The 13,648-nt window shown below is 43.4% G+C and overlaps 1 protein-coding gene across 4 annotated transcripts in view; it reads right to left on the minus strand.

The window, feature by feature from the left end:
* The window catches only part of ITPRID2 (ITPR interacting domain containing 2), a 67,903-nt gene that overhangs the window by 12,355 nt on the left and 41,900 nt on the right, over nucleotides 1–13,648 (minus strand). For all 4 annotated transcript variants that reach the window (XM_081198909.1, XM_081198908.1, XM_081198910.1 and 1 more), the window contains 3 exons: nucleotides 11,326–11,398; nucleotides 3,816–3,907; nucleotides 314–1,507 (listed from right to left, as the gene is read on the minus strand). In XM_081198909.1, the coding sequence (XP_081055035.1) occupies nucleotides 314–1,507; nucleotides 3,816–3,907; nucleotides 11,326–11,398 (1,359 nt within the window). The remainder of the gene's footprint in view (nucleotides 1–313; nucleotides 1,508–3,815; nucleotides 3,908–11,325; nucleotides 11,399–13,648) is intronic.

The raw sequence follows: 13,648 nt of genomic DNA on the forward strand, positions 1-13,648 counted from the left end.
ATCCAATGTGGTGCCTTCTAGATGTGGTGGACTACAACTTCTATCAGCACAGCCAGTGGTCATGGATGATGGAAACTGCAATCCATAACACCTAGAGGGCCCCCTGTTCACAAAACCAGTCTTTGACAAGCTTTTCCCGTTTGCCAGAAAAATCAATTACATGTGGAAACCCTAAATGCCACGGGGAATCCTAAATTTAAACAAACCACCGCACAACGGTTGTGCATGCCGTCTTTCTTTTTAGCAACCAAAATATGCGCCCTCCAAACAGACACATGGGGGTGTATACAGTTGCAGCCATGAGCTAGTTTACCTGTGAAAGGTTTTGCAAAGAGTTCCTGATGTCGTGCAAGACTCTCCTCAGCTGCATTTCGACCGTGGAGGGCGAATGCATGGCCTGAGCTTGGCGCCGGTGCCCAGCGTGCCTCAGCGAGTAAGGGCAGCTGAACGGGGAAGGCAAACCACTGCAGGATGACCCAGGGGTGCTTGGGATGCTGTGCGTACTAAATGTTCTCATATGTGCGCATAAGGGCCTGTCTGGATAGTCAAACTGAAGGGAATGTAGCGAGCACGACGACTGAGACATATGAGCCGGGAGGTGCAAAGGGCAGCTCTGTATTCGGCTCCGACACGGTTCGTCCGCCGCCTTGTTCAATGCAGGCTGGGAACCTTCTTTCCTAAGGGATGATGGTGCAATGAAAAGTGTGGATTTGCACCTGGGAGGACTGTGGTCTCTCTCCTCAGGGGGCTTCTCTTCCGCGTGCTCCTCCTTTCCCTCCTGTTCAGGAGTGTCGTACTTGTAAGTAAAAGACGGGGGGCTACAAAATGTCTGTTTTCCTGGAGTGAGCTGGACATTCACGGAGGAGACGACTTTCACCGGGTTCAGTAGTGCAGATGGGAGAGACTGGGAGCGCCTCAATGGATAGTCCAACTCAGAGATCCGATGCCTTTGCTTGAAAAGAAAGTCTTTCGACTTGAGCAGCGAGCGACCGGCTCTGGAATCAGATGAGCCGCTTATCCTCCTCTGGGCTCTTTGCAAAGCAATGCTAACCCGCTCAGTGGACGAAGGAGATGAACTGCTGCTTTCTATAGAGGACATCGATTTAAGAATGTGGTGCGTTTTATACTGAGGAAATTCGTACTCGCTGCTTTTATCTGCGTCGCTCTCTTCACTGCCTTCCTCCAGCACTTCAGACTCTTCCTCCTGTGCAAGAGCACCTTCATCTTTTCTAATATATCCTCCTTGGCCAAACTCTGTATCTCCTCCGGTCTCAGCCTGCCCAGTTTCGCCTTCTACAACTTTACGACCTTCTCCGGCGTCGCTCCCAGAAACCGCCTCCCTCTTCCGCTGCTCCACTTCTGTGCGGAGGAATTTCTCCTCATCAAGCTCATTAAAATAGGACTGCTCATCTATAGGCGTTTTGAGTTCTTCACTGTAAGATGTCACTGTTGTCTCGCTGTCACAGCTGTCAGCGCTGCTTCCCATGGCCTGCAATGACTCGTGTCCCTGTCAGGAACACAATGAGAACAGGGTGGTGAAGAGGCAACAAAAATACCAAAACATTTGTACCTTTATGCAAATAACTTTTAAAAAATAAAATGAAAAGCAAAACGAGTCCATAAGATAGCTGGATTGGAGAAATAAGCATTCATGAGAAAATAAAGAAAGACTGGACGGTAGGTCAGATCTTTAATCCACTGAATTCTCTAATATACAACACAGTGAGGTCCAGTGTGGTGTAGTGATCACAGTGTCAGATAAGGATAGATGAAGTAAAGGTAAAGGTAAAGGGACCCCTGACCATTAGGTCCAGTCGTGACCGACTCTGGGGTTGCGGTGCTCATCTCGCTTTATTGGCCGAAGGAGCCGGTGTACAGCTTCCGGGTCAGGTGGCTCGCATGACTAAGCTGCTTCTTGCAAACCAGAGCAGGGCACAGAAATGCCGTTTACCTTCCCGCTGGAGTGGTACCTATTTATCTACTTGCACTTTGACATGCTTTCGAACTGCTAGGTTGGCAGGAGCAGGGACTGAGCAAAGGGAGCTCACCCCATCACGGGTTTTTGAACCGCCGACCTTCTGATCAGCAAGTCCTAGGCTCTGTGGTTTAACCCACAGCGCCACCCGCGTCCCTTAGGATAGATGAAACCCAGGTCCAAATCTGCACCTAGCTAAGAAGCTCCGTGTTGGGTGAGCTTGGGCCAGCCAGCTTAACCTACCTTGTTCAGACTGCACCAGGAATCTACCCAGCGCTCATAGGAAAATGATCTCAAATGAAACTTTAACAGATGGCATGACAAAAGTCTGTAATTTTATCAAGACAAGTTATTTGTTGTTTACTGTTGTGACAATCGTTTTCTCAAAATTTATCTTCTGTACCATGAAAATAAATAAAAAAGGTATTTTTTTTAAAAAAAAAGGGGAGGGAAAGAGAATCACGTTTGCTGCCTTGAGCTCACTGGAGAAAAGGCAGGATATAAACATGGACAATATATTTTCTGCCACTTAAAAAAGAAGAAGAAAAATACCAAACATTATTCTACTCCTTAAAGAAAAATCTGTTTAACAGCAGAGGGCACTAATTTATAATATTTTGAGGTAAGTCGTCTTTGGCAATTCAGTCTGGATCCCTTTCCATTTCTTACAGAGAAGCTTGTTGCTCAAGCCAGCAGAAAGGGCTAGAAGTGCACAGGAAGAGACCAGACAGGCAGTCTTTTAAAAACTTCATGGCACAAGCAAAGCTTGCTTTGCTCAAGCTAACATTACAAGTTTCCTGCCTTTCAATGCCTTCATTCACACAAGCAGAATGTTACTCATGACATTACAGCATTTTATTGCTTGTGAACATAGTCATATATCTACAAAATACCATATTTTTGCCCAGATCAACACCAACTACTGTGGGGAGGGGGAGGGGACTTGCACATTGGTGTGATTTTATCCTGCAAGGCAGATGAGCCCTAATACTTATTTTATAAGCAGGTCAAAGCCTAAAACATGGACTTTTAGTTTATCTTCGGGCTGATTCCATTTCTTGATGCATGCAACAGGGACCAAAATATACATTTGCAATAAGGACTGAAGTATACATTTGCAGAGATTCTTAGAAAGTTTTATGCTCACTAAAAGAAGTACATCAACATATAACCAGCGTAGCATCAGGATAAAAATAATTTTAAAAATGTAGTCAAAAAGAAACAAATAGATTTGTGTAGGGATTTACACAAAATTGTGTAAATGGTGAAACAGGGTTGCCATGTGTCCTCTTTTTCAGGAGTAAAATTTATGTCCAGGTGGATTTTTTAAATTTGCCAAAATGTCTCTGGCTATTCTTTCTGGATGAGACATAGGCATAACTGGTGGCTTTTCTCTTCTCTTCTCCTGCCCCCCCCCCCAACAGCAATATATCATAGCTTCTATAGCCTACATATAGTAGGGGTATTGAAAATGAGAGTGGTCATAGCATCTTCTTTTTTGCTCTTCAAAATACGGCAACCCTATAAGCAGCTTTGCTGGCAGTGCTATTTTTCTAGAAGAAAAGGTGCCAGAACTCACCATGAACACCTCCCTTGTTCTCTTTAGAATGGCAATGGTGCCCACCTGAGAGGGGCCGGAACTGAGTTCGGCCGAGTTTCGGCTGTAGGAAAAGCCCTGATTGGTGGCAATAAAATGAGGAAAGCTTCATGGCTGTAACATTACTGTTACTCAGTCACCAAGAGCCAATAAAAAACTTTAAAATATGCCTAGGACTTTATATATCTCTCCCCCCAAACATGTACGCTTTGGGGTTTTTTTGGTAAAAAATAAGGTTTGTACCTGCAACTGATTCAGCAAGAAGCAGTCTGTGGAAGAATCCTCGGCAAAACCACTGCTGTCAGAATGCTGACTTGCCGATCGTAAGAGCTGGTCTGCGAAAGCGAGAGAAACCAAGAGGTTCAAACAAACTTGTCTGCAGCAGATCTAGTGAACTAACACAGACACAAATCTGCATTTAGCTACGAAGAGCAGAACTGCAATGTTTGGCCTGTTCCATCTCGAAGGTTGTGATTTGAAACCATTTGCCCAAATCACACTGCCAGAACGAGAACTCAAAGAATTTCTACCGGTAGTATGAGAAGGAGCCATCTTTCGTGTGAATTCCAGGACAGGCATTGTATAGTTTAGGTAGACACTAATAACCCTCTGGGTTCCCCCCTCCCCTTCCTTCCTGGAAAAGCAGTAACTCTCCAGTTATAGCCTGTAGAGACTTAGAAAATTCTGATCCATGCACAGGTCTACACTATTTGTGACCTATGAAGCCAACAAAGTCAACCAGCCACATGGGGTCTCGCATCAGCAAGTCAACCAATGTTTTCTGTCTGGGATGTAGAAGCAGGGACTGCCAAACATTGGGCAGGCGCAATATACATGGCTAGTAGCTGCTTTCAGCTTGGTACAACACAAGTGGTGCTAATGTGGTCTAGTAGGAAGAGCTTATGGATTTCTGCTGATTTACTGTATTTCCATTGGCTTCAGTGTGACTTGCTCAGTTTAAACAGGCCGACTTAAGTCATTTGCAGATCTGTGTGCCAGGTCAAGTGTCTTTCAAAACTGGACACATCTTAAAATTGAATTCAGCTGACAAATAAATAAAGCAGTCCAAATATCCTGCTAAAATGATGAATTAAACCTGCTTCTTGCCCACGAGTGACTCTAACCATTAAGAACATCATCTGTGCAGCCCCCCCCCCGGACTCCATGTTCTTAAGTCATTCTGGTGTATATAACATAATGTTGAGATTGGCTTTTGTATTTATTTCCTTGTACTTTTCCTCCCAATGGGAGCATGGGGCAACTAAACACAATAGAAGATATCACAATCATAACAAACAATAAAATACTGTTTAAAAACACATATATCAAATCCTGCAAAACAAAACAGCAAAAACAGTCAGCAAAACTAGAGTTGCCATATTCCCAAAAGTGAAAATCCCAAACAAGTTGGGGTTTTGGAGATAATTTTTAAAGCTTTTTTTTAAAAAAATCACCCTACTTGCCATATATCTGAGTTTTCCCGGACATTTTGCTGATACAGCAAAAATCCGCCCGGATGCCATTTTTGACACCCAATGTCCAGGAAAAATTCCCAGATGTGTCCAAACGTATGGCAGCCCTAGCAAAACTACTGGTCTGTAGACAGGTGTCCCAAACTGAAATTCCTCTTGCAAAACTAAGGAAAACTTTCATTGTTTTTAAAACTGCTGGACACACTGCATTCAGTGCAGGCTGCCATGCTCCCAACCATCTCTTAGCTTACGTAGAGCTTCAGCCATCAAGGAGGCAGTATGCCAAGTACCACTACCTACTTAGTGCAGACTGGCATTTAACATGCAAATGCCCAATTACATCTGGATGCAGCAGAGCACATCACAGAAATCCAAGGAAGCGCAGCATCCTTCCTTGGGAAAGTGCTGTAGCATCTGCTTTGCATGCAAAAAACCCTCAGGTTTAACCCCTGGCATCTCCAGGTAAGGCTGGTAAAGACTCCTGCCCAAAACCCTGGAGAGCCGCTGAGAGTTAGTATAGACCAGTGTTGTTGGACTACAACTCCCATCATCCCTAACTAGCAGGGCCAGTGGTCAGGGGTGGTGGGAGTTGTGGTCCAACAACATCAAGTTTGAGAAACAATGGTAAAGACAATAATGAGCTAGATGGATGGTCTGACTTGATATAGGCAAGCCTCCTACATTCAGATGCTGGCAACGGTCACATATAACTGCGTCAATGGATGTTGCTGGGTTTAGTAGGTGTCCTTGCAGGCAGACTGTGTCCTGCACGGGGCAGACCTTTACACATTTCACAAAGTTCTGTTATAAATAAAATAAGCCACAAAGAGGCATTTTACAACACAGGTCTCAGGATTCTATGGGAAATTAAAAGTGCACAGCTGGAGTAAACATTTTGGCAGGATCCAACTGGAACTCCTTTCCCCCCTCCCCACCTATATTGCTTTAAGAAACTGTATAATTTATAAGGAATGGCTGAAAAACGGAGCAGCGCAGTTTCTTAAAAGGTTGATGAAAGGTTTTTAAAGGTTCCGTGGAGCTGACAGTCGGTACATTTCTTACAAAGTTGCACATGAAAGAAATAATAACAATTAATCCATCAGGAGCTCTCAAGAGTCTTACAGAGCAGATTAAGTCAAGAAAGCCTTTTAACATTTGAAGTGGGTTCAACTTGCTGCTCATGAGTGTTAATAATTTGATGACTTCACACAAACGTCGTTCAGAGCAGCGGCTACTTTTAGGGGCAAGCTTTCCAACTGAATCGGCTCTCCTGTTAGAAGGTGTTTTAAATTGACAATGCCTGCAAGTGACTGGACTTGGGAACTCAACTCACAAAAGATATGCCTTATCACCAAGCTATGGCTCCTCCACAATAGACAAGGGTGACCAAAGTATTTAGTGATGTTTATTTTTTTATTTTTAGAATGTTTATATTTGCAGATATAACAAAAAGAAAGGAAGAAGGGGGACATTTAAAATATTTCCCCCACCAACCGCAATTTTAACATATAGATTAATATAAGCAGTCCATATGTCTGAATAGGTATGTAAATGAGATTGATTATTATAAGCCCTGTGCTCAAATGCAGAAACGGCAATGAAATCTTCAGACCACTGAGTAATAGAGTTGGCCTTGCAAAGTAGTAATTGCAAGTTTTTATTAGGCTGGCCTTTGTGAACCACCAAATAATATTTTTTAAAGCATTAAGAACAGTAAAACTAATGCCTGCTTTATACCTGAAGGCCCAGTGTGAGCAATGTTCAGAAACAAATAGTCAAAACATTTTCAAAAGAGAGAGAAATGCTCTTATTGGCTGCTTTAAAGGGCACATGAACAAAACCCCACTGAAACTCAATCCAACAAATTCACATCAGCAAATTCCCCTTTGTAATAATTCTTATCGTACATTCCTATCCACTAAACAAACTGGCTTGAACCTGTTACGCCTTAGTCAATTTTGCATTCTGCAGACTCAGATCTAACCCTGAAACCAGAAAAACGGCATAGCAGTGTCCTACTTGACCCTTAACTTGGTTCGTGGTGGAGCAAGGTCTTTATTTGCAATTTGTTTCATCCCCTGAGGAAACCCTTGGCCTCCAGGTGTTGGTGGAATCCAGAGTCCATCATCCCTAACTGCTGGCTGAGGCTGATGGGAGCTGGAGGCCCACAGGTCCGTCATCTCTGTATGTAAGGCTTTGGCAAGTTGGCTCTTCTCCACTGCTCAACTAAAGAGAGCTATATAATGTTGACAATCATATAGACACTGTCTTCCAAAACACCTCAGGGAAACAGAGGGGAACAGTTGGTGGGCTCAGGAGGAAAGAGTGGTGGGTTGCTCCTGCTCCACCCCAGTATCTGCTGGTTAGCAGGGTCAACTCTGATGGCACCCTCTAGCTGAGAGGTTCTCAGATACCTAGGCCTTGAAGAACTGCTGGCCCTGCGTATTGACCTGTTTGTGTACTGAAGTCTGCACAAATATCCGTAACTGTTACATTAACTACCTCCCAAAACGAGAAGCAACTGTGCTAAAAATAAAGAAGCAACACCTCCTGCAATACTGAAATAATGGTCAAGAACAACAGCAACAAATTGTGGCAATGAGTTATTTCACATTTCCAGTGGACACATGCAAAACTTTGATCTCCTCAGCTGAAAAACGCTTGTAAATCCATCCCAGAAGCTGAATACTGGTATAGTAGAAACCCAATGTAGTGTCTGCTTAGGACTTGGGAGACAAGGGTTCATATCCCCATCCAGTCATGGGCTCATTTGGTGACCATCAACCAGTCCCCATCTCTCAGCCAAACGTACCTCAGAGGGTTGTTGTGATAATGAGACGAGGAGGGGAGAACCACGTATACCATAACCTCGAGCAACTTAGTGGCAAGGCAGGATATAAATGTAGAAGGAGTACAGTGGTACCTCGGGTTACATACGCTTCAGGTTACAGACTCCGCTAACCCAGAAATAATACCTCAGGTTAAGAACTTTGCTTCAGGATGAGAACAGAAATTGTGCTCCAGCAGCACGGCAGCAGCAGGAGGCCCCATTAGCTAAAGTGGTGCTTCAGGTTAAGAACAGTTTCAGGTTAAGAACAGACCTCCAGAACAAATTAAGTACTTAACCCAAGGTACCACTGTACTAGTAATATCAACAGGTAGGTAGCCGTGCTGGTCTGCCATAGTCGAAACAAAATAAAATAACTAAAATAAAATAAATTCCTTCCAGTAGCACCTTAGAGACCAACTAAGTTAGTTATTGGTATGAGCTATCATGTTGAAAGCTCATACCAATAACTAACTTAGTTGATCTCTAAGGTAATACTGAAAGGAATTGGGGGGAAAATTAAAAATTTATTTATTTTATTTTGTTACTAATATCAACATAAACCCTTTAAATGGATAGATAAAATAGGTGATGCTGGGCAAATGTCTTATCACAGGACGGCTGAATTCAGTATAAGGCAAGTTCATATGATTGCATTTGACTTCTGAGCTTTCAAGACACTTGGGTGTTCAACTTCTCTCTCAATCTGCCAGAGACTTGAGAGCTGGGGTTCCAGAAAGAACAAACTGTTACTTACGGGTTTGTTAAACCCACCCTCTTCTTCAATGTCGTGCTCACGGTTTTCCCCCACTCATTTTATCCCTACGACAACTCTGTGAGGTAGGTTAGACTGAAATGCAGCAACACTGGCCCATGGTCACCTAGTGAGCTTCATGGCCAAGAGGGGATTTAAACCTTGATCTCTGAAGCCTTACTCCAGTGATGGCCAAACTTGGCCTTCCAGCTGTTTTGGGACTACAATTCCCATCAACCCTGACCACTGGTCCTGTTAGCTAGGGATGATGGGAGTTGTAGTCCCAAAACAGCTGGAGGGCCAAGTTTGGCCATCACTGCCTTACTCCAACACTGGCACACTAGCCCCCCCTAATACACATGGTGCTCCAAGGTCAAGCCATCACAGAAGAAAGGGGTGAGGGGCAGGAAAGTGGTGCCTTCCCTGAAATGAGCTTCCTCCAGTTAACTAGCATTGCACATACTGGACATTTCAGCAGCACTTTCATTTTTATAGTGCAGAGCAAGGGTATCTTTTTGTTCCAGTCATAGGAAAAAAATCCAGAAAGCAAAGCATATCTCCATTCGGGTTACGTAATAACAAATGCTGGTGCTGAACACACCAGATAAACTCATTTGGGTAAAATGCATTACCTAAAAAGTACATATCATATGTACAGGAAGATTGTTTTGCAATATTGTTTTTTCAGCCAACAGAAGATTATGAAAAATGATTACATTAAGCTTTTTTCTTTTTAAGCACAATTCATAAAGAGGGCTGTGACATTACAAAAAGCTTGCATTTGTGCATGGCACAGTAGTTGTAAAATGCAGCAGTGTTTAACATAAAAATCCTAAGAATGGGTTGCCCCCATGCTTGTAAAAAAAAAGATGAAGATTATAAAAACAATCAGATATTGTACGTTTTACTGCGTGCCTGCTAAACATGTTTTTCAGACCGCAGTAAGTTACAAAAAGCAACAGTGACCTTCTCCTTGGAGGCACAATGCCACCAAAAATGTATTATAAGTGCATAACATTCTATGCTGAAGAGCATAACACTGGTATGAGTATCAAAGCAGCCATTTAAGAGTCACAAGCTACAAATATGAAAGGTGCATCTGGACTCCTGTTTTGTTATTAATGGGCTTTGGAAAAAGGCAGTGGAAAACAGGTTGATGGAAATGAGATAACATCTTGCAATGCAAGGCTAGGGATTTCATGTGAGCCTGAACCAAGGTTGAAGGACTTAAGGACTCAGAGAATTAATAAACAAAACCTGGGTCTGATAATAAGCTGATTTATTACTAAACAGGAGCATAGGGCTCTCAACTCAAAGTGCACACACTCACACAAGCATGTATGTACCTAAATTCTATTGTCAGCTGCACATGCACATGGCATCAGTGTTTTTCCCCAAAAACTTTTGAGATCAGTAGCAAAATGTTTTCTGTATTGAAACTGGAAGCACAATTCACTCTATATGTCTATTTTATATATACTGCATAGCAACTTCTAAAGTACATTCAAAAGTTACATGCATGCAATGAACAATGCATTTTCTTGATCAGCTCCCTGAATGGTGGGCAGATATCTTTGCTACACTGCACAATAACCCAGTTAATTTGGCCTCCCAGGATCCCACCCCTTTTCCTTGCTCAGACAAGGCTCAGGAATCAAATGGTGCTTTCCTGTGATGCATTCTGGGATTTCTTCATGTCCATCAGCTGTATAGTGCTGGCTGGGAATCCTACACTGCCCTTGCTTTCAATCTTTGGGCAATAGCGTTGCCCATATATTGGCAGAGAAGGTAAAGGGACCCCTGACCATTAGGTCCAGTCATGACCGACTCTGGGGTTGTGGTGCTCATCTCGCTTTATTGGCTGAGGGAGCCGGCGTACAGCTTCCGGGTCATGTAGCCAGCATGACTAAGCCGCTTCTGGCGAACCAGAGCAGCACACGGAAACACCGTTTACCTTCCCACCAGAATGGTACCTATTTATCTACTTGCACTGTGAGCTTTCGAAACTGCTAGGTTGGCAGGAGCAGGGACTGAGCAATGGGAGCTCACCCCGTCATGGGGATTCAAACTGCCGACCTTCTGATTGCCAAGTCCTAGGCTCTGTGGTTTAACCCACAGCGCCACCTGCATCCCTTATTGGCAGAGAAAGAGGGGAATAAATGCTGCACCGTGAAAACAGACTTACTAGGGAAGAATCCCCCTTGGACACAGTGGAACTTAAAATGTGCAGAGGACTGCAGTGGAAGACAATCTGTGTGGTCAAAAGTACGAGGCTTCTGTACAGTCAGCAGTAAGGGCAGTAAAATGCTGCATGTACCACACAATTCAGGTTGAAAGAGTTTGTAATTTTAAGGTTTAAAATTGTCATTTCAAATGACAGGGCTCCGTTATAAAAAAACAAAGCAAAACACAACCTTTCAGCTTCTCCGACCCATCACCCGCAGCACAGAGAAGCAGAACCATTCATTGAGGTTAGAAACGTGATTCATCCTCTCTCATTTGAAGTGCCACTTCACAAGGGGAACACTATGATTTGAAAGCTGGCAGAGGAGCAGACAAGGATCTTTTGGGTGGGCTGCAATTTAAGAAGCTCCCAAGTACTTGCATCAACATGTCAATGGGCACTGTCAGAAACAAATGGGGCTGTGCCAGAGCCGTTTCAGAGGGGGCCAAAAAGAATGAGGAGAGAAACGTACTCACCTTTTTTAGTCTTGGCTAAAGCCAGCTGGCTCATGTTAAGAGCATGTGGAATCTCTCCTTCTGTACTTTGAATCTGCAGTAGGAATAAAATCAAAGCATTTTTTGAGTCATGCCCAACAGACAGTTATGCCCACTGATCAACATAACTAGCTACTTAGCTGATTCACAATCCAACGCAATCAAATTTGGCAATCCAAAGTAAACATTCATTGCTGTTTATCACTAGTATATCCCTTTCAGACTTCCTGCAGCAGAAAATAAGTACTTAAGCTGGAACATGCAGAACATGATATGTGTGGAATAAAAAGACGCCATATCAGTATTCCAGGGGCAATGAAGGTTTTGGGTTTTTTTTAAAAAAAAGAGAAATGTTGTATAGAAAACACAATCATCTCCAAAAGAGCTTTTCGTTTTTAGGCAAGAATGTTTAAAAACAAAACAAACAACAACAACAACAACAGCAACAACAACAGCAACAACAGGTAGCTGTGCTGGTTTATTGCTGCAGTAACACAATACTGTATCATGATTTAGACCAAACAAAAATAATAAAGTTAATGACAGCTAGCTTATGAATTTCACTAAAGTCTTCCCCAAAAGCTGTGTTTAAAAGGGTGGAGGGTGACATTGTTTGTATAGGGCATTGTAGAGGCCCCAGCAGCAAATCTTCTGATCTTAAAACCACTAACGTTGCAGAGGTTTCTACCATGCCTCTAAGTCTGCAAGCTACCTCCTTCTCTCTCTCTCCCCCCCCCCCAGTCCAAACCACGTTAATACTGATCCTCAGAACAGTTCTGTGAAAGCTGAAAACTATCCCATTGCTTTAGGATTTTAGCAGATCCTAACTAATCTCCCCTTATGTATCCATATGTATACTTTTTAATATTATTTGTACAGGTTCATAAATGAAGAATTGAGTATTCACACATAGCTCAGTCGGTTAGAGCAGGGGTCAGCAAACTTTTTCAGTCCACTGTCCCTTAGACCTTGGGGGGGGGACTATATTTTGGGGAAAAAATAATGAACGAATTCCTATGCCCCACAAATAACCCAGAGATGCATTTGAAATAAAAGGACACATTCTACTCATGTAAAAACACGCTAATTCCTGGACCGGTCACAGGCCAGATTGAGAAGGCTATTGGGCCAGATCTGGCCCCCGGGCCTTAGTTTGCCTACCCTTGTGTTGCATCAGTTCTCAACCTGTGGGTCCCCATATGTTCTTAGACTACAACTCCCATCATCCCTGACCACTGTTCATGTTGGCTAGGAATGATGGGAGTTGTAGTTCAACAACATCTGGAGACCCGCAGGTTGAGAAAGGCTGGGTTAGAGCATAGTGCTGACAGTGCCAAGTCTGCAGGTTTGATCCCCATATGGGACAACTTCATTTTCCTGCACTGCAGGGGGTTGGACTAGATCAACCCCTAGTTTCCCAAACGCGGGTCTCCAGCTGTTTTTGGACTACAGTTCCCATCAGTGTTCAAAACTCCGATTGTTCTAGGCGCATTTTGCGGCAGGGAATTTCATTAGTGTGAGCAGTTTCTGAGCTTTGGGCTCAGTACTGTGCCTAAGATTTCAGATTAAAACCGCAGAGCTACTCTCTGGAGAAGAGACCCTCTTAAGAATATTAGGGGGGTGGGCAGGGGAAGGATGAGACCACGTGAAAAACAAACATAATATTTTAGCTGCAGTTCACTCATTTTCAGCATTGTTTTTAAAAAATTCAGCTTTGTTATAAAAAAGCACACCTAGACATTCCGTTGTTGTGCCCATAACCTAGGTTTAAGGTGCCATTTAGCTCCCAGCTTTCATATCTCAGTTTCTAACACTGATTCCCATGATCCCTGACTGCTGGTTCTGCTAGCTAGGGATGATGATGATATATTATTTATACCCCGCCCATCTGGCTGGGCTTCCCCAGCCACTCTGGGTGGCTTCCAACAAAATATTAAAATACAGTAATGCATCAAAAGCTTCTCTAAACAGGGCTGCTTCCAGCTGTCTTCTAAAAGTCTGGTAGTTGTTGTTCTCTTTGACATCTGGTGGGAGGGCATTCCATGGGGTGGGTGCCACTACTGAGAAGGCCCTCTGCCTGGTTCTCTGTAACTTGGCTTCTCGCAGTAAGGGAACCACCAGAAGGCCCTCGGAGCTGGACTTCAGTGTCCAGATTGAATGATGATGGGAGTTGTAGTCCAAAAACAGCGGGAGACCCAAGTTTGGGAAACACTGGACTAGATGATCCTGAGGTTCCCCTTCCACCTCTATGATTTTATGATTCTATAACACCACATGGTAGGTTTATTACCAAAGTAATTAACAC

The sequence above is a fragment of the Podarcis bocagei genome (assembly GCF_964188305.1).
Source record: "Podarcis bocagei genome assembly, chromosome: 1".
Lineage (NCBI taxonomy): Eukaryota > Metazoa > Chordata > Lepidosauria > Squamata > Lacertidae > Podarcis > Podarcis bocagei.